This window comes from Gallus gallus, chromosome 9, assembly GCF_016699485.2.
Source record: "Gallus gallus isolate bGalGal1 chromosome 9, bGalGal1.mat.broiler.GRCg7b, whole genome shotgun sequence".
NCBI classification, from domain to species: domain Eukaryota; kingdom Metazoa; phylum Chordata; class Aves; order Galliformes; family Phasianidae; genus Gallus; species Gallus gallus.
In genome coordinates, this window is record NC_052540.1 from 13,032,777 (window position 1) to 13,056,279 (window position 23,503).

At 45.4% G+C, this 23,503-nt stretch overlaps 1 protein-coding gene across 2 annotated transcripts in view; it reads left to right on the forward strand.

Annotated features, from left to right (window-relative positions):
• The first annotated feature begins 541 nt into the window (after window positions 1-541).
• The window catches only part of FGF12 (fibroblast growth factor 12), a 189,397-nt gene continuing 166,435 nt past the window's right edge, over window positions 542-23,503 (forward strand). Inside the window, exons 1-2 of one of the 2 annotated variants that reach the window (XM_015291371.4) lie at window positions 542-620; window positions 716-863. In XM_015291371.4, the coding sequence (XP_015146857.1) occupies window positions 851-863 (13 nt within the window). In that variant the 5' untranslated portion in view covers window positions 542-620; window positions 716-850. Of the gene's footprint in view, window positions 621-715; window positions 864-4,128; window positions 4,318-23,503 lie in introns of those variants that run through there. The other variant, XM_046898319.1, reaches the window with a different exon arrangement.

A 23,503-nucleotide genomic window follows, 5' to 3' on the forward strand; every position in this document is an offset into this window, starting at 1 on the left:
GTATGGATGTTTTATCAGCTTCTTGTTAGTGGGGGACAGCTTATTATTAAGCAGAGGAAGGCAAAGCTCTAGCAGCTGGATGCAGAAAGCAGGAAAGACCGAACTACCCGTAAGGTGGATGTTCTATGAATCAGCACAATTAATCTCGGAAAACTGTATCTGGAGAAGGCCTGAGCCTTCTGCTAAGAGCTCCTCTCCACGGCTGTAGGTGTTGGGAGCCCACATTGTGGGGAGGTTGGTGTGAGCAGAGCGATGTCTCCGAGCGAAGTGCCGCGCTCGGGGCCTCGGCCGTGTGCAGAACTCCCCGCACCCATCACCTGTAGAAACCAACACAGCGGGCGGGGATGCGCCGTGCGTTCCACCGCCCGGGTAACATCCCCTCGTCTCGCGGAGGCTATCCGGCGTGCCCGCACTCCCGAAGCATCTCAGCCGCCGTGCCCGGCCGGGGGGCGGCGGGCGCTGGCGGCGCTCTCCTTGCGGAGCCCCGGGCCCAGCGCTGCGGGCGGCGGAGGCGGGGCGCGGGCGGGGCGCGCATGCGGGCGGCGCCAGGCAGCGCGGCGGGCCGCCGAGCCACTCGCCCCCGCAGCAGCACCGCTCGGCCAGGGACAGCTCCCGCCCAGGTAACACGGCTCCCCCGCGGCCCCCGCTGCCCCGGCGGCGGCTCCGCGCCTCACGCCGCCTTCCCCTTCTCCCTTCCCCCGGTGGTTGCTTGCAGCTCCCAGGCTGTGACGGCGCCGTCCCCAGCGCGGAGCAGGCAGCGGCGGCCGGCTCGGGGCTTCGGGCTGAGTGAGGAGGGAGCGCGTCTTCCGGCAACTTCCCCGCAACTTCCCGGCGCTCGCAAGGCTCCGCGATGGAAGGCAAAGGTGGGTCGCGGTGCGGGGAGGGGGAGGCGGCGGCACCGCAGTGGCCGGGCTCGGTGCGCGGCACGGGGCTGGGAGCATTGCAGCAGGGGCTCGGCGCGTCCCTCCGCGGGCGGCTTGCGGCGTGCGGGAGAGGGCTTCTCTCCCTTTATTTTCGGTTATTTGTTTTCCTTTCGGGGGAGACAGATGTCAGTTGGTGATCTGTTTTCTTAATGCCCAGGATTTGCATAATAAATATGAGGTCTGTCCCGTGTTTTGTAGCCAGTCGGCAATGGGGAGGTTTTGAAGAGATGAAGAGCATTTCGTAATTAGAATGATTTTCAAAAATACCTCTTTTTTTTTTTTTCCCCTGAAATGAGAAGAGCCAGGCTGTAGAGCTCTGCCCTCATTACGCTGCATATTTAACACATCAGAACATCCTGATAGATTGGAAGGAATGTGATGAGTATTGTGCTATTGAACTGTCTACCCCAGGAGGAGGGATTCATTAAATATTACATGCCTGGTTTTGTGCTTCCCCACGGACATGTATCTAATCCAGATACATACTCCCAATCAAAAGGATATGTATATTTCCATACATAGCTATGTAGTCCTGCACATCTGTTTATCTATCTCCACAATTGCATCAGATATCAAGCATTCAACTGGTACGTGAACTTAGGTTCTGTAAGTGTTAATTGCCAATGAAGTATTGATGGTAAGTCAGTCCATGCAGTGAGAAGGCTAGCTGCCATTCCCACCTGACCCCAGGTGCCAGCCCGCCTGTGTAACTCCAAGCTGGTAGCTCTTTAACTGATAGATATCAAGGCAGTGGGAGAACATAGACTATATTAATTCAAGGAAAATGATGGTAGACTTGTATAACACAATAGGACATACCTTCTAGGGAGCTGGGCAAGCTATATTTAAACCTCAGGTTTATTTTTGTAACTATCTTGTCAATCAGAGCTATAGTTCTCCTGTGTGGGAATATCTGATTATATGCTGATTAAGGAAGGAAGCTATTTCGATCATATGGAGGCAGCGTGCCCTATAAAGCACAGTTTCTTGTGGGCAGTGATCGATAGAACTAGTAGGGCTTGAGGACAGGTAAGTACACTTAAAAAAATAATAATAAAATGAATGTGAAAAGGCTTCATTTAGATCAAAAGCTCATGGTGGTTGTGTTTGTCGGCAGTCAGGAAAAAAGAAATCACAGTTAACCTGAGAGAGGACACCTTTAGCTTTTTGCATGACCTACTGGGTACGTGCCTTGATGCAAAGCAAGTAGACCGTGGCTTCAGAATAACAGATGATGCCTTGTCATGTACTACATGAGCAGGTGAAAGGCTCTGTGGAACTTCTGATGGAGCTCGTGTCACTAGAAGAGGTGAGAAGGGGGCAGAAAGGTGACATCTGCAATAAAAAGCTGGGGGCAAAAGCAGCACCTGGTAGAGAGGGTCACTCGATTCCTGTCTCGTGCAAACAGATCTGTTATGACGCAGTTGTTGACTCAGTTAGGAATGAGCAGCTGAGCAGGGCAGCCTTTTGGGCCGCTGGTGCTCGTGTTTATTAGTTGCAAAATGATCTCTTCAGTACTCTGTTCTTGGGCTGTTGGCTTTGGTGGCAGGGTGCTTGGTAGGGTGACTCCTGGGGTTGTCTCACCATGTTGCTTTTTGCACAATTTCTCAGCGGGTTGCTCTTACTAGAGATTCTCCTTGTTGGAGTAGAGATGGGGAACAAATGGTTTTTATCTGCACAGGCAGAAAAAAATAAAGACTTTTGAGAGCAAAGCCAGCAGAATTCAAGCCACCAGAATGAGGCAGGTACAAAGTAGACATGGCCTTAAAGAGAATAGATGAGCAACTTCGGCATTTCTTTGGGGAAAAGCAAGCAAGCAGACAGTCTGCTCGTGATAGGGGTCTAATTGCAGTGGCACAGTTCTTGAAACTCCCTTCATGTTGAAGTAGTGTGTGAGGGCCTATGGTGCACAGATCCAACAGAGTGATTTTTGTATGCTTGTGTAGTGAGGCACAATGCAGGATGTCTCCCTGGAGGGAAGGTCTGAGCCAGCCCAACACCTCCACATCTTCAGCTCCTGTGACTGAACCTTGATGGACTTGCAACTGCATTGCTGTACTGGGGAACTGTTTACATTTTGTTTTCATTATTAAGCAGGCCTCTGCATTGCAAGTCTTTTGGTGGGAGGCTGCTGATCCTGTAGTCCCTGATACGGTGTTCCTCTGAAGTCATCCCTTGGGTTTTAAAGGTTTCCTCCTGTAGACCCTCTTCTATCCTACCAGTCCTCCTCACTGATAATCCTGGAATGTTTTAAGCTCAGCTCTATGCAGATACTGGAGAAGAGTGTGTGCTATATTAAGAAATATGATGTCTATTTAAGCAAACCCACCTTCTGGTCCTTGAATTCATCTGTGCTTGGTGACTGCTGTGGCTGTTCCTGCCTAGGATTTGCCTTCTCAGGACAGCTTGGCTGCCTGAGCAGGTTTGGTGCCAACATTCTGCAAGGCCTGCAGGCCTCTGTGAGAAGACATCTCTGGAGCTTCTCAGAGCAGCCAGAACTGAGTGTACTGATTGGACCATTTTGTGAGAGCAAAGAGAAGTGGATACCTCTGGGTTTTGTGTGGTGGGGTACAGGACTGAGGGCTTTGCAGTTGCTAGGACTGTTGCAGTGTTGCAGGCAGGGAGGGCATCCTGATGTAGGTTGAAGAGGAGGTGATGGTGTGGGCTGTGCCTTTCTAACAGCCAAACCCAGAGATGAACATCTCTCACTTGTTTTTTGTCTCAAAAAAAAAAAAAAAACCCCAAAACCAAATAATTGCAGTTCTCTATGAATCTGCAATGCTACTGACACATCACAGTGGCTTGAGAGTAACACTTGGCCTGGTCTGACTTCCATCTGCTTTAACTTGTTCGGTTCTGCGTATTCACTCTGAGCGTTTTGCAGCAGTGAGAAGCTTAAAAGTTGTTGCTGCTCCTGAAGCCTGTTAGGTGATGGTGGGAGGGAGGATGCTGTGGGTGAGGGCTGTGCTTTTTGCATCTGCTACCTGATCCCTGTTCTCCGAATCTCGCTGCTACAGCAGTTCCCATAGGCTGCAGCAGTAAGCGATACCACTCCAGGCATCCCAGGAGCTGGGCTTTGCCAAAGCTAACAATAGTTAATGTGGAGGTTAAAGAATACTTGGGCAATTGCCAGATTCTTCTTTCAGTCAGAAAGATGCGTAGCAGGGAAGGGGACGTCACAGAGTGCTGTTTAGACTCAGAGGCTGGAACAGAAATCAGCCAGGCACGAGACAGGCTACACAGCACAGAGCGCATCCCTGGCTCTGAACTGAGCGGAGAGGAACTGCAGGCTCGCTGTGCTGCAGGGAGCCCTCCCTGCATCCAAAGGTCCTATAGCCTTTTCTCTTGTGCTGAGATCATAGGAAAAGCCCCTTCTTGCTGTGAGAGAGAATGGGTATGTTTCTTTTTCCTTATTAGAAGTGGGGAGTGGGAACTTGATCTCCGCTGCATGTGGAGCAGGGGCATGCCACCCATCTTCTGCCAGGACCTTGCTGTTGCCTTTTGGTGCTTTCTTCTCCTGCAGAGATCAGTGATGAACCCTGGAGAGGTTGTTCAGGACAGCCTGCTGACAGCACTGGATGTGTCCTGATTGCTGGGAATTGCAGAAGGGTTTGTTCTCATCAGCATGTGGATAGTCTACTGGGATAGCAAAGCTAAAGCAAGTTTGCTCTCTGCCCCACTGGCATCTTGATGTGCAGTCCTCTGAGCCTTATTCCTGCCCTGTTGTGTTGGAGAGACATCCTCAGTGCAATGGATCTTCCCTTGGAAGAGCAGCCTCCTCACAAGAGGCTGGGTGGTAGGAGATGATGAGGTCTGGCCTTGGAGCTCTTCTGCTGGAGAGTCCCAGAGCAGCAGGGCTTAAGGACACTGCAGAGGGCATTTCTGCAGAGTAACTGTCCCAGGCAGATAGTGCTATCTGAGTCACGTTCTCTTTCCTGTTGTGAAGGCTGTGTGCAGGCTTTTTGCTTTTGCAGACAAGCCATGGGGCTGTTGTTCATAGACATGCAGTGTTTAGGCTTTTAGATGAAGCTTTGTAAAACAATAGTAAAGTCTAGTTTACCCTGAGGCATAGAACAGTCCTTCCTGGGTCTGGCCAACAGCTCTGAGGCCTTGGAATCCTGCTGTTTTGGGACATGTGGATGGGGGTGCAGTATGGTTTGCTCAATCTGCAGCTGGTGGAGCTGCTCCGAAGCCTCCTTGCCCAGACCCAGCACTGTGTATCAGCCCTTTGCACAGCTCTCTGCGTGCGATGCAATGCCCACAAAGGACAGAGTTGTCACCTTGAAGAACTTGTGATCAAAACTCACCAAGAACTGGTGAATATTAGGATTGCAGATGGGCTTTGTGGACACAGGAGAGAGGGTAGCAAGTGAGAACAGGCAGTTCTGGGATCTCTGTGCTTACTTCCCACCTTTGTGGCTTTCTTCTGTGATCAAAGAAAGGACCTCAGTGAGCCCAGCAGCAGCTCATGGCCTGAAGCTGTTTGGGATGCTCATGTCAAAATGTACCTCATCATGCATTATCCTGAGGTGTTATTATTGGGAGCCTACTGCATTTACTGCCTATTTACATACATTTGTGTGGTGAAGTAATGTGGGTAAAGACTAAGTTGCACACATTGTCTTGGTTTCTTCTGTGCAATGGAAGCCATGCAGTGGTACAGTCACTTTTGTTACAAAGCTGTTTCTTCCCCGAGGAGTGCTTGAACCTCCAACAAGATGGTTAGAAGCTTCTACATGCAGTGTTTTCCATTGGGAAGGTAGCTGTGCACCCCATGCCTTCTGTAGATGTGCTGTGTGATGCGGGATGTGCTACTGGAGCCAATGCTTCTGAAACTGGTTGCTTGAAGTTTGACACAGGGAAACATATTTAAGGATGTAAATAAGTGGCCTGATTTTTATTTTTCTATCCTCCCTGCCGTCCCAGGCTGCCTGTCTCCTTACGAGGTACCAGCTTTGCGTATGGGGGAGGGAGTGCTTTGGTTGCCCAACCATTAATATCCACACTTTGAAAATGGTGTCTGTATCTCTGAGGCTGGGCTTCCTCCTCAACCAGAGCAGGGTTCTGTGAAGGTTTTGTTCCTGTGCCTCAGACTCTGTCCCCACTGACAGAAGTAGGAGTGTAACACACTAAGCCAGGACTGTATGCACTCTCTAATGCATTCTTGAGAGCAAGTGAAATGTCTGTTCCTTTTACAGGCATTAGAAATCCCATTAAATGCAACACAAATGTAGCCATGTCCTGGGAGGGCTCAAAGATGGAGAGCGCTAGGGCTGCTGTGTGGGACTGGCTCTAGTGGGCAAGACTTGGCTGTGTGCCGCCACCTAGAACTGCTGATAACAGAGTTTGTAGTGCTTCAGCCATCCCCTGGGAGCTGCTGCAATGCTGTGGGTAGGCACCTGCACCTTCTGGATGAGCAGATGGCCAGAGCTGTTCTGGTGCTGGGGGAAGTGGTTGTGGTAGCCCCGTAGAGGTAGAGTGGCTCTGCTTGAACGTGCCTCATAGTGAGGATGAAAAGTAGCCACGTTCCTGTTCTCTTATTCCTACAATACTCTGTGTTATTGAAACAAAGTGGAAAGAGGGCCCTAGTGATAGAGAGGCCTACCTATTATAAAAAATGGGAGGTCTCAGTCATCTGGCTGTTACTTAAATACCTAAGAAGCGGGCAGTTTCCTCCACCTCACTTCCCTGAGTTATGCAGGTGCTGTGGAAGTTGCATTTAGCCTGAATGAAGTGCTGGAGTACTTGAAAGTGACTTTATTTTTAATGCAGGAAGTTGTTTTGACGTTCCTCTTATGCACAGTGGCTGGGAGCCCGACCTGTGCATACTCAGAATAATGACCTGTGTGCAGCTGTTTCATCCTGAGTTCATTCAGGGTCCTGAAATAAAATAATAATAATAATCATCCTGATTTTTTTTAAAGCAGCATTTTCAGAAGGCTTAGCATACCACAAGGTTTTTCTTATCTGCTCTTATCTTTCCCTCTCTATCTACTCAGCTATTCAAATCCTGTTTGAATTGCATTCATTTCTAATATGCCATAAAACTTGATATGCAAAAGCTAGTTATTTAGGGAGAATTGCAGGAACTATTTTAGTCTGTCGTTTGACCTGTGAATGAGATAACATGATTAATTTTCACATGCAAAGCTTGGTGTTTATTAGCATGGCAAAAGGCAATTTGACAATGAAAAATATTCCTGGTGGGTGTAATAATTAATGCTTTCACTCAAAGTATAAAGATTTTAATAACGCTAAAATGATACTGAAAGAGTTTACTATTTTCCTGTCAGTGATACAAGGATGTTTCCTCTTTCATAGCTCCTATATCCTTGCTACTTCTAAGTGTTTTTTTGTATTCAGTAATAGTACAAATCATGCTGCTAATTCATTGAGTTTCTTCTCCTGGGTCTCAGGTTTGGCTGAACCTTATGATTTGATATTTATGTGGGATACACACTGAAAGCTTTGGCTTTTTCTTTGGATTGAATTAAACTATTTACGGTGTCGTCATGTTTCAGTAGAGAGCTTGTGGCTTGAGCTGATGACTGTTCACTCAATAGCGCAGAGGCCTGGGTGTAATATTGCATTGTCTTGTGGATGTACCAGGATGCCTACTTCCAGAAGTAAAGCGTTTTATTCACTGTTCTTAATAGCATGTGCAAAACAAGAAAAGAAAGTAAGGAATGGTGCTTCTAATTTGGGGAATGGCTTTTCCTAAGCTGTGCTTCTTTTTGTTTCACTCCTCTGAAACCTGGTTAAGATAGACCTTATTTGCTATTAGTCTTCAATAGATAAAGGGTAGTTTACAGAACATGGCTACTTGGAGGATTTATGAAGAGAAGTCAGAAGCACTGAATGTTTTATTGGCATAATGAGGGAAAGTCTCCTTGCTTCTCAGTCACTGAGAATGTATTATTAATGCAAAAACTCTTTCCTTGAATTTAGTGCTATCTGTATAGAGGCTGACAAGTCTCTCGTCTTCACAAATGAAGCATATCTGCCATTCTTGCTCTGATGTAAAATACCATCACTGATTTTCTCTTTGTCCAAGTCCAGCAAGCCAAGGGCTATTGGCAGGATGGACACACTCAGGTGTTGTGATGGTCCTTTCTTAAGCAAATGTTGGTCTGGGGTCCTTAAAGTCTCTTTAAGCTGATGTGCATCTCCAACACAATCCTACTGAGGAGCTTGAACCCTAAATGTGATTCAGAGTTCATCATCCATTCACATACTGGTCTGTGCTCCATTTCCATAGCTGAATATTTGCCATTACTTAGGTCTCTGGAGATCTGGGTCCAGCCTTTGTGGTGGGGATTTAGCTGCAATCTATGCAGTGTGAGGGGAAAATATGTGGCTAAGCAGTTCGAGTGATCAGTTCAGTATGAAATTCAACAGTGTAGAATACACTCCTGCCTTGATGGACAGTCCTCAGAGCTTCATCCTTTACTGATGCTCAGTTCTGAATGTGTATTTTGGATGAGAGCTTTACTGGGTATGAAACTTGCCTGACCATCAGTTAGCAATAGCTCATAGCAATGGCTTTAGAATGTCAGAAACACAGTGCACCAACTATTGCAAATGGACAGAACCATTCAATTTCATCCTAGATAATTTTACTTTGAGAAGACTTTTCTACTACTTTTCAGTGTAGTTTTCTGAAACTTTGCCTAAGAAAAAGATGGGTGGTGTGAACTTAATCTTGAGAATCCTCGCACAGACTCTGCTTGCTACAATGTGAAAGTATCGATTTCTTTGTTGCTTCAGAGTAATCCCAAATTCAGTCTTGAAAACTTCAGCAGCTCCAAATAGATGAAAACAGCAGTGATACCAACAAAATGAGCAGAATCCAACTTCTGGGGTATGGCAGGAGGGTGGGGGGAAGGACGTTTACATGAAGGAGGGCTTGGATTGCCTAATCTGATTCTAATGAGCCATTGCAGAATAACTGGGTTGACAGTAGAATAGGCTTCCTCAGCACTACCTGCTTTGTAACACTTCCAGTGTACTTTTGATCTCTTTGAAGACTGAGGCTGAGCTTTTCAGATACCTTTTAGCCTTGAATTCGTATTTCCCTGTATTGCTGACCAGCACACCTGATGTTCTGACATTGCCTATTAATGAATGCCATACATTCTGAAATAATTGCATTGACAGTCAGCTGTTAATTTTAAACTTTCTGTTCATATCGGTGCCTCCTAGTGGAGAAATTACGTGCTGTAAAGTGTAGCCATTTTGTTGCCATATGAGAATTGAGGGAGAAATCAGTGGAGAAGTTCAAATATTGCTGTCCTGAGTCTCTTCTTCCAGTCAAGGTTTTAAATAAGTCCACGTGGAGCTACTCTGAGTTTGCACTTGTGGAAGCAAATGCATAGTTTGGTCACTGGGTAAAGGTCAGGTCTCTATTGCCTCACCTAGCTGGAAAGACAATGGAGATAATACTGTGTGATTATATGGTAGAATATCTATTCAACTGCCTTTAGTTGTTAATTATTGACTACTGAAGAAGCAGTAATGCTTTCAAAAATTAGAATATTTGCCTCATCTTAAAAATGACCATGAAGTGCAGTAATGACAGGTTGCTGTGTGCTGAGACATGTTTTCCATTACTACTGAACGTAGCACCAGATATCTGGAATTATCTGCTAATTTTAATAGTGGGGTTGATCCCTCAGTAACATGAGGCTTTCCTATCTAAGCTGTATTCATAGTGCATTTCCCCCAGAATAAAAAGCAATATCCAGGAATAGCAGGACTTGCTCAAAAAAATCACCTAGAATTGAGTTTTTCCACCCACTTTGGTTATAAAGTTCCCAAAAATAGAGAGGACAAGCCTGATGTGCTGAAGCAATGCAAGTATGTGGCCGTGGGAAGTACGCAGGGGCAGAGAACAGAATGTTTAAATTCTGAATTGTTATTTATAGTTAAAAAAAACACCCCAAAACAGCCTAGTTTTGATAAAATTGTCCTTTCTGTGGTATGTGCTAAGGATGGTCACAGCAGAACTGGGTGCAGAATTTGGCCTCATTCCACTGTTTGTGAGATGGAGAGCAGGGTCTAATGCAAGCAGTGTGCTGGAAGTGGTCTGTGCCTAGCCATGTGTCTGTGTATGCAGCCAGGGTCAGTTCCTTCTTTATTTAAAGCTTTTCAAGAGCAGTGAGTCTAGGAGTGTCTTGCTGAATCTCAGTGCTGTTAAGGCTGGTGTCACCACCACTGAAAGGAGTTTATGCTCATGTAGACGTGGAGTTTATACTCAGTAACTTCACAAGGCTGAAGTAACTCTACTGCTTTTCTTGAAGTCATCTTCGTTATGTAGAAGCTGCAAAGCAATGTAGCCACCCAAACCTGACACAGCACGTCCTTATTGCAGCTTTCCATCTTACCTTGAAAGTGATTGTGGTGATCTGTTGGCTTGGAGAAGGACCAGAGAAATTACCTGAAGTATCAGGTTTTTCAGCCTGTAGTTACTGGTGGGTCCTGCCTTGGGCCCTGTGGAAGTCTGAATCCTGGGGTACTCAAAACAGAGCTACTGTTCTTCAGCTGAGTGCCTTTGCTGTATGCTCTTTTGGTTAGGGTGTACCATGGCAGTGAACTCCTGCTGATCTCACAGGCACTGTGGATTTAATACCTTCTTTTCCAGGTGGATGTACATATGGATCGTAAAGCCTTATCATTATTCTTTAGTTGTGTTATTTCCATAATCAAGCTTGTAGCTCTTCTTTCTGTTAAGTATCGGTGTTAAGTTGTTGGGAGAAACAGTTGTTTCCAGCTGTCTATTTAAACCACCTTTGTGAACCACCTTTAAACCACCTTAGCCAGTAAGTAGTGTTTGCTAGGAATGGAGAGGCACAGGAAATCCTGTGTATTTCTCTTTTCAAAGCAATGTCTTTCAGTTCTGACTAACATACCTTAGTATAATGTGTTTTTCCATGGAATTTCCTAGGATGGTTCAAAACAACTGATTATAAAATTTTAAGTAGTATTATTGAGTATATCAGGAATTTCTGTAAAGATCTCAGTTGCAAATGTTTGCTGTTGTTTTGTCAGTGCTTATTGGTTCAAATGTTTAGTGAGGCCACGTGAAAGCATTTGGCTCCAGGGAGATGGCTGATCTGACCTCACCTGGATGCATCATCTTGTAGCTTTACTGAAAAAGTTTGGCACTAGAATTAGTGAAGTATGACTTTATTGAAAATGGATGGCATATTCCTTTTGATCTATGTCTCAGAATACCCCCAGCTGGTATCAATAAATATGAACCATGTGTGCATATACACACAAAATATAGATGCTGAAGGGTATCAGAAGTAGTGACCTGGATGGCTATTGGCCAGTGGCTGCTGAATGCCCTGAGTTTAATGAACTGAAAAGCTCATGCATCTCTTGGAGGAAAAGCAATGATTGTCTCTAATCATGACCCCAGGTGATGATAGAGCAATCAAGAAATAGCAAGAAGGGAGTTCACTGTCCATGCTTTTCTATAAAACCTGAATGGATCTGGCACTGGATAGTTGCTTTTTGCTAGAAAGCCATATTGGACAGTCCACTGTGTTCCTGGAGGGGCTGCTTGCAACTACATGAGGCAATAATTCAGTTTCTGCTCCTCCTGCAGAGAACCCCCTTGGCTCTCATCTCCTGCTGGCAAACAAGTGTGGGGATGGAGAGCCAGACTTGCATGGTTGTACCAAGTCCAAAACACTAGCTTGTAAATCACTTGGATCTGGCCCCTTGTGTCAACCCTCCACACCAGGAGCATGGCCACCAAAGCCTGTGTCTAGTAGGAGTTTCTGTGCATGTGGTATGCATATTGTTATGACTCTAAGTTGAATGGGTTGTTGGTGTGCATGCTTCTAGAGCTAAGGCAGGTCATCTTTACCTTATGTATGACTTTGTGTTGAGAAACCAAGTGTCCTGCCATGCTGATCTGAGACCTTGCTTGGATACTGCATGTTGCTTGGGAGTGGCTGGGTCCAGATTCTGGTGTGTTGTTGGCTTTATTGCTTAAGGAAACTTTGAAAGGAGGACTTAGTAGTGGTATGGGGGTGAAAGGTGCACAGCTGCAGGACTCTGGGATTAAATCCTACATCTGAGTTTCCATATTGCATTGAAACCAGTTTTAAACGTTTTCTGGTTTTGCTGCTGAGTGATGCAAACATAGCTGAGGGAGTACAGCATAATCTGGGAGTGAAAATGGCCCTGGTCCTACCAGATAGGGCCTTAAGGGGTGTGGCAGCTTGTCATATCCAGAGGTCACCCTATGCTTGCATTTCACATCTTTTTCTCCTGTACTGTCAGCTCAAATACCTGCTTTATAATCTCATTCATTGGGATGGTGGAAAACTGGGATTGTATAACTGTAGCTGCTTTACCACAAAATCTGATGGATGAACATTGCTTGAATGGTAAATGAAGTTACACTTGCATGATGTAATTCCAGAGCACATCACTCCCACTTGGCATCTTATATGGCATGTGTAACATTTATAAGTTGTATTGAAGACTTGTTCATTTGTGTTTTGTATCCTGCAAAATGACACATAGGCTTCTGTCTGAAAGGTGATCCCAGTGATGCTCCTACTGATAGGACCTGCTCCATAAGGATTTTCTGGTGGGATCTAAATCCTTCACTATTAAAGCCATCTTGCTTCTGTAAAACATTTCGTATCTTAAAATATAAGAGTATATTTACAGAGCTACAAAAATGTTATTAATCTCACAAATGATCTGCCTCTTAATTTTAAAAGGTACGGATGTTGTATAAAATTATGACGTCCTTGCTTTACGAAGTTTAAAAGAATGTAGTTACTATGAAGTAATAATCTGTAAAGTTTCCATGCACAGTATATCTTTTCATGCAGAAAGAGGCTTCCAAAGTCAAATATTTGCAGTAATAGAAAAGGCAACATGGAGAAATAGTGACGAAGAACATTATTCTTTGTATAATTGTTTCCATTCTTTCTATTATGGCTCTTTGCTCAAGGTGGATACCCAGGAGTGTGTGTGTGAATGTGCTGCAGCTGCCCTGATCTTATCACCCCTTTTTATGAAGGGGGGGGATCAGAACAGACAGCATTTAGTGTTGTGCTACTTCAGTGTTTGAGATCTCTTTGGTAGTAGCTCACCTGGTTTGGTGGGTGATGTTCTGCTCCAGAGAGATCAGCAAGTGGACTTCAAGAGCCTGCCAAGGGCACACTGCTTCTGTTGGTATCTCATCCTGTGCAAAGTGAGAGGTACTGCTGAACCAGAGCCCCTTCTTGAAGGAGTATTTTACCCGTCCTCTAGGTGAAAGGGGACTTGGTGGCTCTAGCCCCAGTCTCCTTTCTTTGCCTGCTAACAGGAGGTGCTCTTGTGATATCTGACCTTGATCCAGCCTTTCTCAGGAGCACTACTGAACCTAGGGTAAAGGTAACTTTATGCTGCTGGCTTCTGGATAGCAGCGTGAGTGAGAGGATGTCATGGTAGCCTGGAAGGACTGTTTCCCTTCCTAGTCAGAGTTACTGATGTGAAAGTGTACTTCTTCTGTTGTCTTAGGCTTCTTGTTCTCTGACAGATGTCTGTATTTGGTATTTGCTCCCTTTGATTTCTGCTGTGATACGTGTCCTGCTCCTGCTGGAGCTGCTGACTGTGCCTCTTCCTCAGTGCATTTGTATTTTACATTGCTGGTACTTAAATGTATCCATAGTGCTTTATAGCTGATATTGTCTGTTCAAATAATACAGCCAGTTCACCAACAGAGGACATTTCCCTGGGAAATCAAAATCCCTGTTTGAAAATGTTCTTTTTTTCCCAGTGCCCATGCAGGAACCAGCGCTGTCAGCTCCTTGTGGTGTTGGAGAGCTTTTGGAGTAATGAGGCTCATCTTGTATGTTCAGCAACTGTCCTGGCTGCCTATTAGGGACATTGGGCTCCTTTAAAGCCAAAGCCTTTCAAACTTGATATAGCCTTGAGTGACTTTCAGAAGGCCTGTCTTGTTGGGAAGTTTGTGTCTCAACGCTTTCATTTGCACAGAGGAAAACTGGCATGGAAAACTTGTGGGGCACAGAAGGATTAGTTCAGCAGCATTGAATTGTTTGGTCTATTTGTTCAAAATGAGCTCAACATCTCAAGCACATCCAGGTGACATGTTCAAATGCTTCATTTTCACTGACTGCAGTGTTTCCTCCTAGTGATGTGTGGTTTCAGGACCTGGTTCATAAGCAGATGATTAGAATATGGTATCGTTGCCCTCCTTCAGCAGAAAGAAGTAGTAGGATGGTCAGCTTAGACAGTAAGTTGACACAGTATGTATGCCCACTACCAGCACTTATTCCTCCTGGGGCTTTGGGAAAATTAAATGCTTCCTACTATTGACTCGGGTATGTAAATATTTAGTGTAAATATAGATAGTTATTAGATGTGTCAGTTCGGTTCTTAAGTGTTTTTTGCAGTTAAGAGAAAACAAGGTTTTGCAGGTGTGCCTTCCCCATCTGCCAGCATCCCACCTGTCCTCACCCAACAGCAGGAGCTGTGTGCCTCCCACCAGCAATGTGATGAGCATGATGTGGCTGCTGTTCATAGGGCAGAAGTTGGGATTGTGTTTTGAGGCATAACCAAGCCTTCAAAGGTAGCCTTTGAATTCTGACTTCAAAAATACGTTACTAGCAGGGAAATCAGGGAGTCCAGAGGAATGGTTGCATAACTCATAACAAATATCCATCACCAGGAAAAATACGTGTGAGCTGCATGCTGGTTTAGTGGTGTGCGTGTATTCTTTTCAATGGCTTTTTAGTGTTGCAGGAGCTGGAGTCTCAAGCAGTTACTAGAAAAGGAAGCATGCAGAAGTATCTCAGTGGAAGTGACGCCAGTGTTTGTCATGGGAAAGGGTTCATTAAAAGTATTCGGTGTTTATCTCTAGCCTACATTTATAAGCATATACTTTGTAGAAAGACAATATTGTTTTCCTGGCCCTCCAGCTTCTTATGGAGAGCAGTCTGTTAATAATCTCTGAGAAAACCTGGGCTTCCTCCAGTTAGACAGTTACCTGCATCTGGATGGTGCTTGGTTTTCTTTTATTCTAAATTCAGGCTATTTGCTCTCAGTCTTTCAGTGTCTCATGGCTGATAGTTCTGTATGGAGGGTGGATATTTTCAAAGATCTCTGCTTAGTGTTCACAATATCAGCTACTGCCTAATCTCTGCTTGGATAAGATCGAAAAGCAACAAACAAATGAGAAGGCACTTCTCAACATTTGGAGGAAAAGAATCAAGATAAGGCCTGCTTCACAGCGCATACTTTATTCAGAAAGCCATATATTTCAGAAGAAATTATTTACTAAGCTTGTGTAAATCTATCCCTCTGGCTGGTTATCATAAAGCGATGCACCTGGTTGACATACGAGTTCAAAAACTTGGTGAAGTTAAATTCTGTGGAAAATAGAAATCTAAAGTGAACATGAGAATATTATTTCAGTGTGAACCATGGCTTGTTAGGTCAGCAGGATGATGGAGTGTTTATTTAAGCTCTGGATACTTTGCTTGTGATATTACCTTAAAACTGAAGGGCAATGCTTGATTTTGTGTACGCATGATGGCCTTTTCTCTATAGGAATATGAAAACAAGCCCAGGATAAACTTTCTGCAGCCTGAACTACGTAAGTTAGCATAGAGCTCCAGGGTGATCCTGGTGCTGCAGAGCAAAGCATGTGTATGGCTTCATCCCAAGGCCAGTATGCAGTCTTGCTGTTCAGACTCTTAACAGCCTTTCCCAGTCCAGAGTTCTGTGAAATGTTGGTTTGCTGCCGCATTGCTCTGTCTGTCCCCACCCCTTACTGGTGGGAGCTACCACATAGAGATGCATACCATGTACTGGGTTGCCTCTGAGGTGCTGGAATAGCATCAGCTGCTGGGTTGCCTGTACAGCGAAGGCGAGGGCTGTGCAGATGGAGGCTGCAGTACTGGATGGCTGTTGGCGTTACAGTAGCATTACAGATCTCTTGCTTTTGCACTTCATCCTGGAGCTTGTTTTTGAATATGAAACATTATGTATAGCTATTTATAGATTTGCCAGGCCTCTTCTGAAGCTCAATGATATGCTTGTTATGAATAAACTCCTTCCTCTGGTTCCTTAGACTTACTGATTTTAGTTTTGAACCGTTGTTTATTAGTATAGTAGATTGAAGAAATATATTGAGAGGTATCTGATAAACCTTGAGGTTCTCTTTCAGCCTTTGATGCATTGTTATTTGAGGAAATGGTATGCAATCCTAACCTTCGCTGCTAGTCTGTAGGCTGTCCTGTCTGTCTGAGAGTCTTTTGGGTGATAGCAGGAATGGCCATCACAGTGGGCAGACACAGACATTTAGTATCCCTAGCTGTGTAGTCAGCAAAGATTTCTTCCCAACTCAGGTGTTATTAAGCTGTAGGAAGAGCTTGGCAATGCTTTGGGGCAGCTAAGGCAAATATAGTTTTTAAGTACAGCCTTAAGTGTCTGCCTCAGCAAGGAGCTTGCCCAAGGCACCCTGATGAGTTGGTGCTGAGTTCCAGTAATTTTCACGTGGGTTTGATGAGACTGCCTGGGTTGGCTGCAATATACAGTAGGACGCAACCAAAGAAGTTACAAAATCGTTATCCTATAAAATTATGAATCTATGAAAGCCCATTCTCTAAGTAAGCACTTTAGAGAAGTTTTAATGTGGATCTGATAGTTGTTTTGGCACTGTATGTATGTTTATGTTTTTGCACCCCACGGATTCTCATTTGTCAAATAAATTAGTCTCCCACAGATGACTCTCCGGAAAATGCAATCATCCATGAGCGGTCAAAAGCAGCCAAAGATGCTCTGAAATAGGAGAAACCTATCCTCGTCATTCTTGGATGCTTCTAAGTTTCTTACCTTCAAACTTGTGTTGTGCCCTGCTAGAAAGTCCCAGGGGCCAGGATGCAGTGTTATTGCTGGTGACAGTGTAGCTGTTCTCAGGAGAAGGGAAAAATAACATTTCAATTGATCTGTTAATTGTAGATCAGGCTCAGATACTACAGAAGAGTAATTGGCTTACTTTGATCTGGTGCTGTATTAGCCTGTGCTCCAGCATTCGTTACCAGTAGCCCTGTGTTACCCCCTGGGCAGTAGCTTTGGGGAATGGGATGGGCTGGGGTGGGTGGGCAGCACCCACAGATGACCCCTGCTGCAGGGGTCCCAGTGCCTGCACTGAGCAGCCAGGGTGGAACTCAGCCCCATATGGGTGCTGCTGCTTGGATGGGCTCTGCCAGCACAGGACTTGCATGTGTAGAGTTTGATTACTGTGTATAGCTGCTGCTAAGCATGTACAGCTCTGATTTAGCCAGCTGATGTCAGGACAGTCAGTCACTGCATAGCTGGGGGAAGAATATAGGAGGGTGATAGGGAAATGTGATCAGCAAGTGTGCGTGCTGCCAATTCCCTGGTTTGAACTCATAAGCCCCAAATCTATTTTTTTCTTCCTACTCTGAACTAATAAATTTGGAAATGAACATGGGTCAGTTGCTATTCCTGTGCTTCAAGTGGGATTGAGGCTGTGATGTTCTGTGCCCTGGAGAGTCATTACTTCTGGAATCTGATGGGACTCTGCAGTCATAGCACTTTGCCATTGTATCATCACACCCTGCCTCATCAGTGTTTCAGTTTGGAGCAGTATGGGCCTCTGATGGTAAGCAGTTCTGCTTTTAGGGAAGGCTGAGGGAAGGAAAGTGCATTATGGTTTGGTTGGAGGAGGGGAGGACAGGGCCGTAGCTTTGTGTGTGTGTGTATTCTTATAGCACTGAGCCCAAACTTCCAATAATGGGACACGTTTGCGAATTCACACCTGCAGATTCTGCCTTCCCAGGGGTTTATATGTGCAAGCTCTTAATTCGTGCCCTAAAGAGCAGCCTGCACCTGTTCCATCCCACCCGTGGGACCAGCAGCTCGGGTCACTTGGCAGCTGGCTCTGGGTGGAGAGGAATGCCTCATCCTACAGTGCCTGACCCATGTAGGGGCTGCTGGGGGTCACACAGGTGAGCAGGGTGTGAAGTATAGCCCTACCAGTGTGTATTTTGGCTGCAAATACTGTCAAAGCCCAAGTGTAATAGGATATGTGTATATAGCACTGATGTTGCCTAAGCCTGCAGATCTCTAGGCTGTCAAGCCTGGAGCCTTTTTTTGCTGGTGCCTGCATGAAAAATGTTGAGGAGCTGTACTACACACTCACTGCCCGTGAGCCTGGCCTTGTTTCTGCTCCTTCCTAACCATGCTTCGTGCGTTGCATTTTTTCCTGAGACAGGAAGCTCAGGCTCCCATAACCATGGAAACCTGGTTTGTCTTCTCTAATAGCTTCAGCTGTACTTAACATCTGTCTCCTTGGGAAAAGGCAGGCTGCAAGCGACAGGTCAGTTTTGTGTACCTTTTGGGATACTAAAGGCAATAAATAAAAATCCCAAGCCCCCTGAGCTGCTTTCTGGCCCCTGGAATGAAGCAGAAATACAGAGGTGCAGAGATGATGCCTGGGGGACTTAAAAACATACCAGGCAGAAAGGGAAGGCTGTCTCCAGAAGCAGGAAGGTGCTATGGAGCACAGTAAGAAAATGCTGAGTTTTGTTTGTCTTATTCTGTGTGTGTGTTGGTTTGAGTGCTGCTGGGCATGTGGAGCTTTGCTGTGATTTTAGTTAGCTTTTTAAAAAGAAAAACTTTTTATTTCTGTTACAATGCTTTCAATAGCCCGTAGCAGGGGAGGAACTGGCTTTAAGCCTGTGAGCATCCATTATGGTTTGGGATAGTAGATAAAGGCCTCTTATGCTTGGACAACTGTCTCCATCCAACCCCTCTCTTTGTACTGGAGGAACTACTGCTGTAAGTATATCCCAGGGCTGTAGCTTGGTGTTGCCAGACCTGTTTACAGTGGAGAAGTACCTCATAAAGAGGCATTAGAAACTAAAGCAGGAAGACTCTTTCTACTGTGTTTTGGTGTAGATGTGCATGCATCTCCTATTGACTGACTACTTTAACTTTCCTTCTTTGATGCTGCAAGCTGGATATACCAAACAGAAACTAAGTGTAGTTACACCTCTGAAGTCTGGGTGTACAGAAGCATCTCAGGAAGGCATCATGGCCTTGCCAGAGCTGTAGCTGTTTCCCAATGGCACTGCACCCGACTTGGTGCAGCTTTTGGCACCGTGTGGGCAAATAGCATGTTCTGTACCGTGGCAGTGTTTTGGTGCGGAGACCTGTGCTGGGGTACTTGGAAATGGGCTAGAAGCAGGGTGAGACACATCCTTGTCCACTGGCAAACTGCAGCCTCAGTGTCTAGATGTGAAATGGAGGTGCTGATGTTTCAACGTGGGTGCTTTAAGGCTCAATCTTCATGAAATGCTCTGAACTCTGATACCTGCTGGAGAGGGCACTTAGAATGGTCCACAAATGTATTTGTTGACACAGCAGGCACGTGAAGGCACTGGCACCTTCCCAGTATGAAATATACAGAGATTCTGGAAGTGCTCATGAGTTAAAATCAGGATGTTTCTAAAACCAGCGCATAATATTCATCTGGCATCTGTCACTTGGAGGTGTTCTGAGTATGAGGGGAAAAGAAATGGTAGCAGCTAAAATCTGGTGAAATTCAGGGTTAAGGTTAGTGCCTGGAGAATAAAAGCTGCTTTGGAAATGCTTTGTACCTCTGCTTAATATAGCTGTTGACATTCTACCTCCGAGCAGAGAGCCACCCGTCTGTGTGATGGGTCCAAATTTTTTTTGCGGACATGACAAGCATAAATCAGTGTTTTCTCCATAGCAGCCTGGAAGGAGGGTTTTTTGTGCCAGTTGCTGCAGTGTTATAAGAAGATTGGACTGAATCAGGGAGCCATACTCCAAACTCGCCCTCTCAGTAGGGATCCTGGCCAGCAGAGCCGTGCAAGATGTAGCCTTGTAATAACAATATGCTTTACAGAAACAGTTCTTGGTTTTCTGGCTCCTTGACTATTTGGTGAGCAGAGAAACAAATACTCGTCTCTTGTCTGTGCAAAATCCAAGTAAAGACTTCAGGAATTGATCCTGCTTGCGTGCATCCATGTACACAGCATTTGCTGTAGGTTATTTTTCTAGCAGTTAAAATCAATGCTTTTCTCTCTGCAGCTTCTTGGTATTAAAGGTGTTTTCTCTCTCCTTTACACAGACTGAAATGATTTTTGATCAGAAAACTTGTCTCCTATCTGTGCAGATTCCTGGTCTCTTTCCAACACGGACCAGAGGAACGCTTCTCTCATACATTTAATCAAGATTTCTCCTTCTAATTAAATTTCAATTAAAAGGCATTTCATAACAAAAGAAAAATAGTTAATACAAAAGCCAGCTGGGAGAGTTTTTCCCCAGAGGAGGTTCTGGGAGCCAGAGGTTCCAGCTGTTGGCTCTGCAGAAGTGCCAGAAGTGCCTCAGGACCCCTGTGGTTCACAGAGCCATTTCGGTGCTTGGCAGTTACCCTGAATTGATCCAAGTATAGTAATAGCAAATAATAGTTAAACTGTGGCAGCCAATCAGCATAATAATGCAAATAGTGCCTCTTTTGCTTGTAGTTAACTCTAATGTTTACATTACAGCTAAATTCATAGATAATCTCTCCATCAACAGAGATTGAGACTGCAGCTCTAGCAATATTCCCCTGATCTGGCTTAAACCTTAATGTATGGTGATGAGGGAGATAACTCTGCCTAGAAGTATATATCATGGTGGACCTTCTTCTAGAGTCTCTGCACCAAGATCAAGACACGTAGAATGACTTTCAGAGATGGGTCTAAGCAATGGAGATGAGTGGAAGTACATTTGTGATGAACAGGTCAGCTGTGGAAATCACACCTCAGCTTGTAGGTCCCTTTATCTGGTGCTGCTGGGGTGACTTTTCTTGCCTGGGGCTGGTGGTAGGTGCTGGTTCTGTCTGCTGAATTGCATTTTCCTGGTGACCTGTTTCTTGCCAGCCCAGTCTATTTATGGCTCAAATGGTGAATGAGTGACTGCTGTTTGGGCTATGTTTGTGGAGCTGAGGAGCCCAAGTGAATGTGAATGCAGAAGTGACAAATCATCCCTTAGCTGCTGCTGAGGAGAATGTCTGATGATGACTGCAGCTGTGGTGCAGGTTCTACTTACTGTTAACATTTTTGCATCAGTAAGATCTGCACCAAAGCTATAGTTAGGAATCAAGTTGAGTGATCTGGTGACTGTCATCAGGGAAGGAGAACAAGCTGCTCAAGTGAGTTCTGGACACCCAGGTGATAGCATTGTCTCTCCACTAATTTGCTCTGGAACTTCAGTCAAGTTTCATCTCTCTGCTATGCTTTTGATACGCAGCGTGGTTTTTATTCATTTATTTGCCTTGTTGAGGTTAAATGCTTAGTGATGGGCTCTAACTCTGTGTCTGGATGTGATACTTGGAGTTGTTCCTTTGAGGTATTACTGAGCTGGAAATCATCTAGCAGCAGTTAGGATAAATAAAGGAGCTCAATGCGAGCATTTAGGCGAACTAATCCCCCCCACACCCCTTCCTTCAGGGGGTGCGTCTTTGGAGAGTCTGTTAATGGTTTACGTGTCTCTACTGTCTAGTAACAAGCTCCCTGAAGCTGGGAGAAACCTGGATGCAGTGTGTTGATCTTATTAAGGCATGACGGAAAAAGAAGCTAGGGAAGCAGGAAGGAATCATGCAGAACTGTACATTTTTTGCCTTCCAGAACTGCTGCAAGGCTTAGACCTCTCCAAGCCAGCAGCATGGGACCTGTCAAATGTGGCTGTGGTTTGTCCAAAGCTGCTCTGAGCAGTGCCAGTAATCAGAGCTCGGCATGCAGCTCGGCTCCTTGCAGGTGTGCTGCCTCCTTTAGGGCTGCAATGCACATCGCTGCACTGTGGCAGCCTGAACTCACTGGTCAGACATTATTGGCCCTCTGGAATTACTGCGTTTTAAATCATGCTAAGAGATTATGGTGTAGTTACAGATGCTAAAGCAGACATGTCCCATCTGATCCTAAAGCATGCAGATGGAGCTCTGTGCGTGGAGAGGACTGCAGAGAGCTAAGCAGGTCCGTAGCAGTGTTTGTGCGCTAGCACTCAGGCTAGCAAGATCAAAATGCATTCTGTTATCTTAAAATATGTGAAGTCTAGAGTTGGTGCTTTACAAAACTATGAGCACTGCCTTGTGTAGCATAAATTAAATCACTACAGTGGCTTTTTTGGATTGTCAAGCTAAGAACTGGCCATGGGTTGTTTTTGGTGGGTCCTTGGCTTTCCTTTCTATCTAACAGAGGAAGGAAATATTTGTTGGTATGTATGTTGTCCATGTGCTGTATTAAAGGAGCATTCCTGAGTTGCCAGTCGATGTCTACCTGGATTCCTGTCCTGGACTTTCAAACTCAAACCCAAGCTCCATTTCAAAAGATCCAGTGACGGACAAGTTAGCTTGAGAAACATGCAAGGCAGGGAAAAAAAAAAAACATGAAGTGAAGAGAATATAAAGCTAAACCCCTAGAGCTTCTATAGCTGGTAAAAGCCTAGGACCAATGAATTACAGGGTGTGTTTTGAGCTCCTGGTGTTTGTGTAGGGCAAAGCAGACCCCGAAGGCCCTGAATTTACATGGCAATGTGTCCGTTTCTGCTCTTTTGTTTTGACTTATTTCTGTGTAATGGTGTGTAGGAAACATCTCTGTGGGTCTCAGCTAATATGGAGCCTTGTCAAGGAGACAGCTTTTCTTTTTTTTTGCATAAGCCTACAAATTCAAGGGTTCTGGGGACTGAAGTCAGCCTCTGAGGGAAATGCAGTTTTCCTTACTTAAAATAACTTTATAATGTCCTTTACTCTGCAAGGTCTCTTTCAAGACTTTGCCTGGGTTGCGTTTTGTCTTGTGCAGAGCAAGCCTCTGGGAGGAAGGAGGGCCAAGAACTTGAGGAAGGCAGTTTGGTGTGGGAAGGGGAACCGCTGATCAGGGTGACAAACAGTTTCACCTTCAGGAACGCCGAGCTGTGGGAGCACTGGCTGCATTGAGGGGTTGGCACTGTTTCAGCATATGCACGTGGGGATGGATCAGCTGAGAGAAATGACTGCATTTATTCAATGAATTTACATGAGGTGCTTGCATTGCCAGAAAGGGCCAGGCTCCCTCCCCCTCTAAAACACCAGCAGCTCTGTCCAGATGGGCCAGGCTGGAGGTTTTCAGCATGGATGCTCCTGGGGTCTGATGGTGTGAACTGGGTTCACAACTGGTTATCTCTGGCCAGCCCAGTGCTGCCTGCTCTGTAGGCTGCTGCCTTGAGCCATACCATTTCTCCCTTTATCCTCTAGCCCACATCTTTAGCAGTCCACTTGTAATTTCTTACACATCTGGTTAGCAGGACCCACTTCCACTCCATCATTTGTTTCCCTTAAAAACAATGCCTGTACCCAAGGTGAAGAGAGAGAGAAGAGGGTGGAGAGAAGGAAGTGCTGATTTGCAGCAAGTGTGGAGGACAGACGAGAAGGGGATAGCTCCATTATGAAAGGCTGGAGCTCTTGCAGTGCAGAGAGCTGGGGCTGAAAGCAAGGAGCCCTGGGTTCCTCATGCATGCTCTGAGCTCCCTCA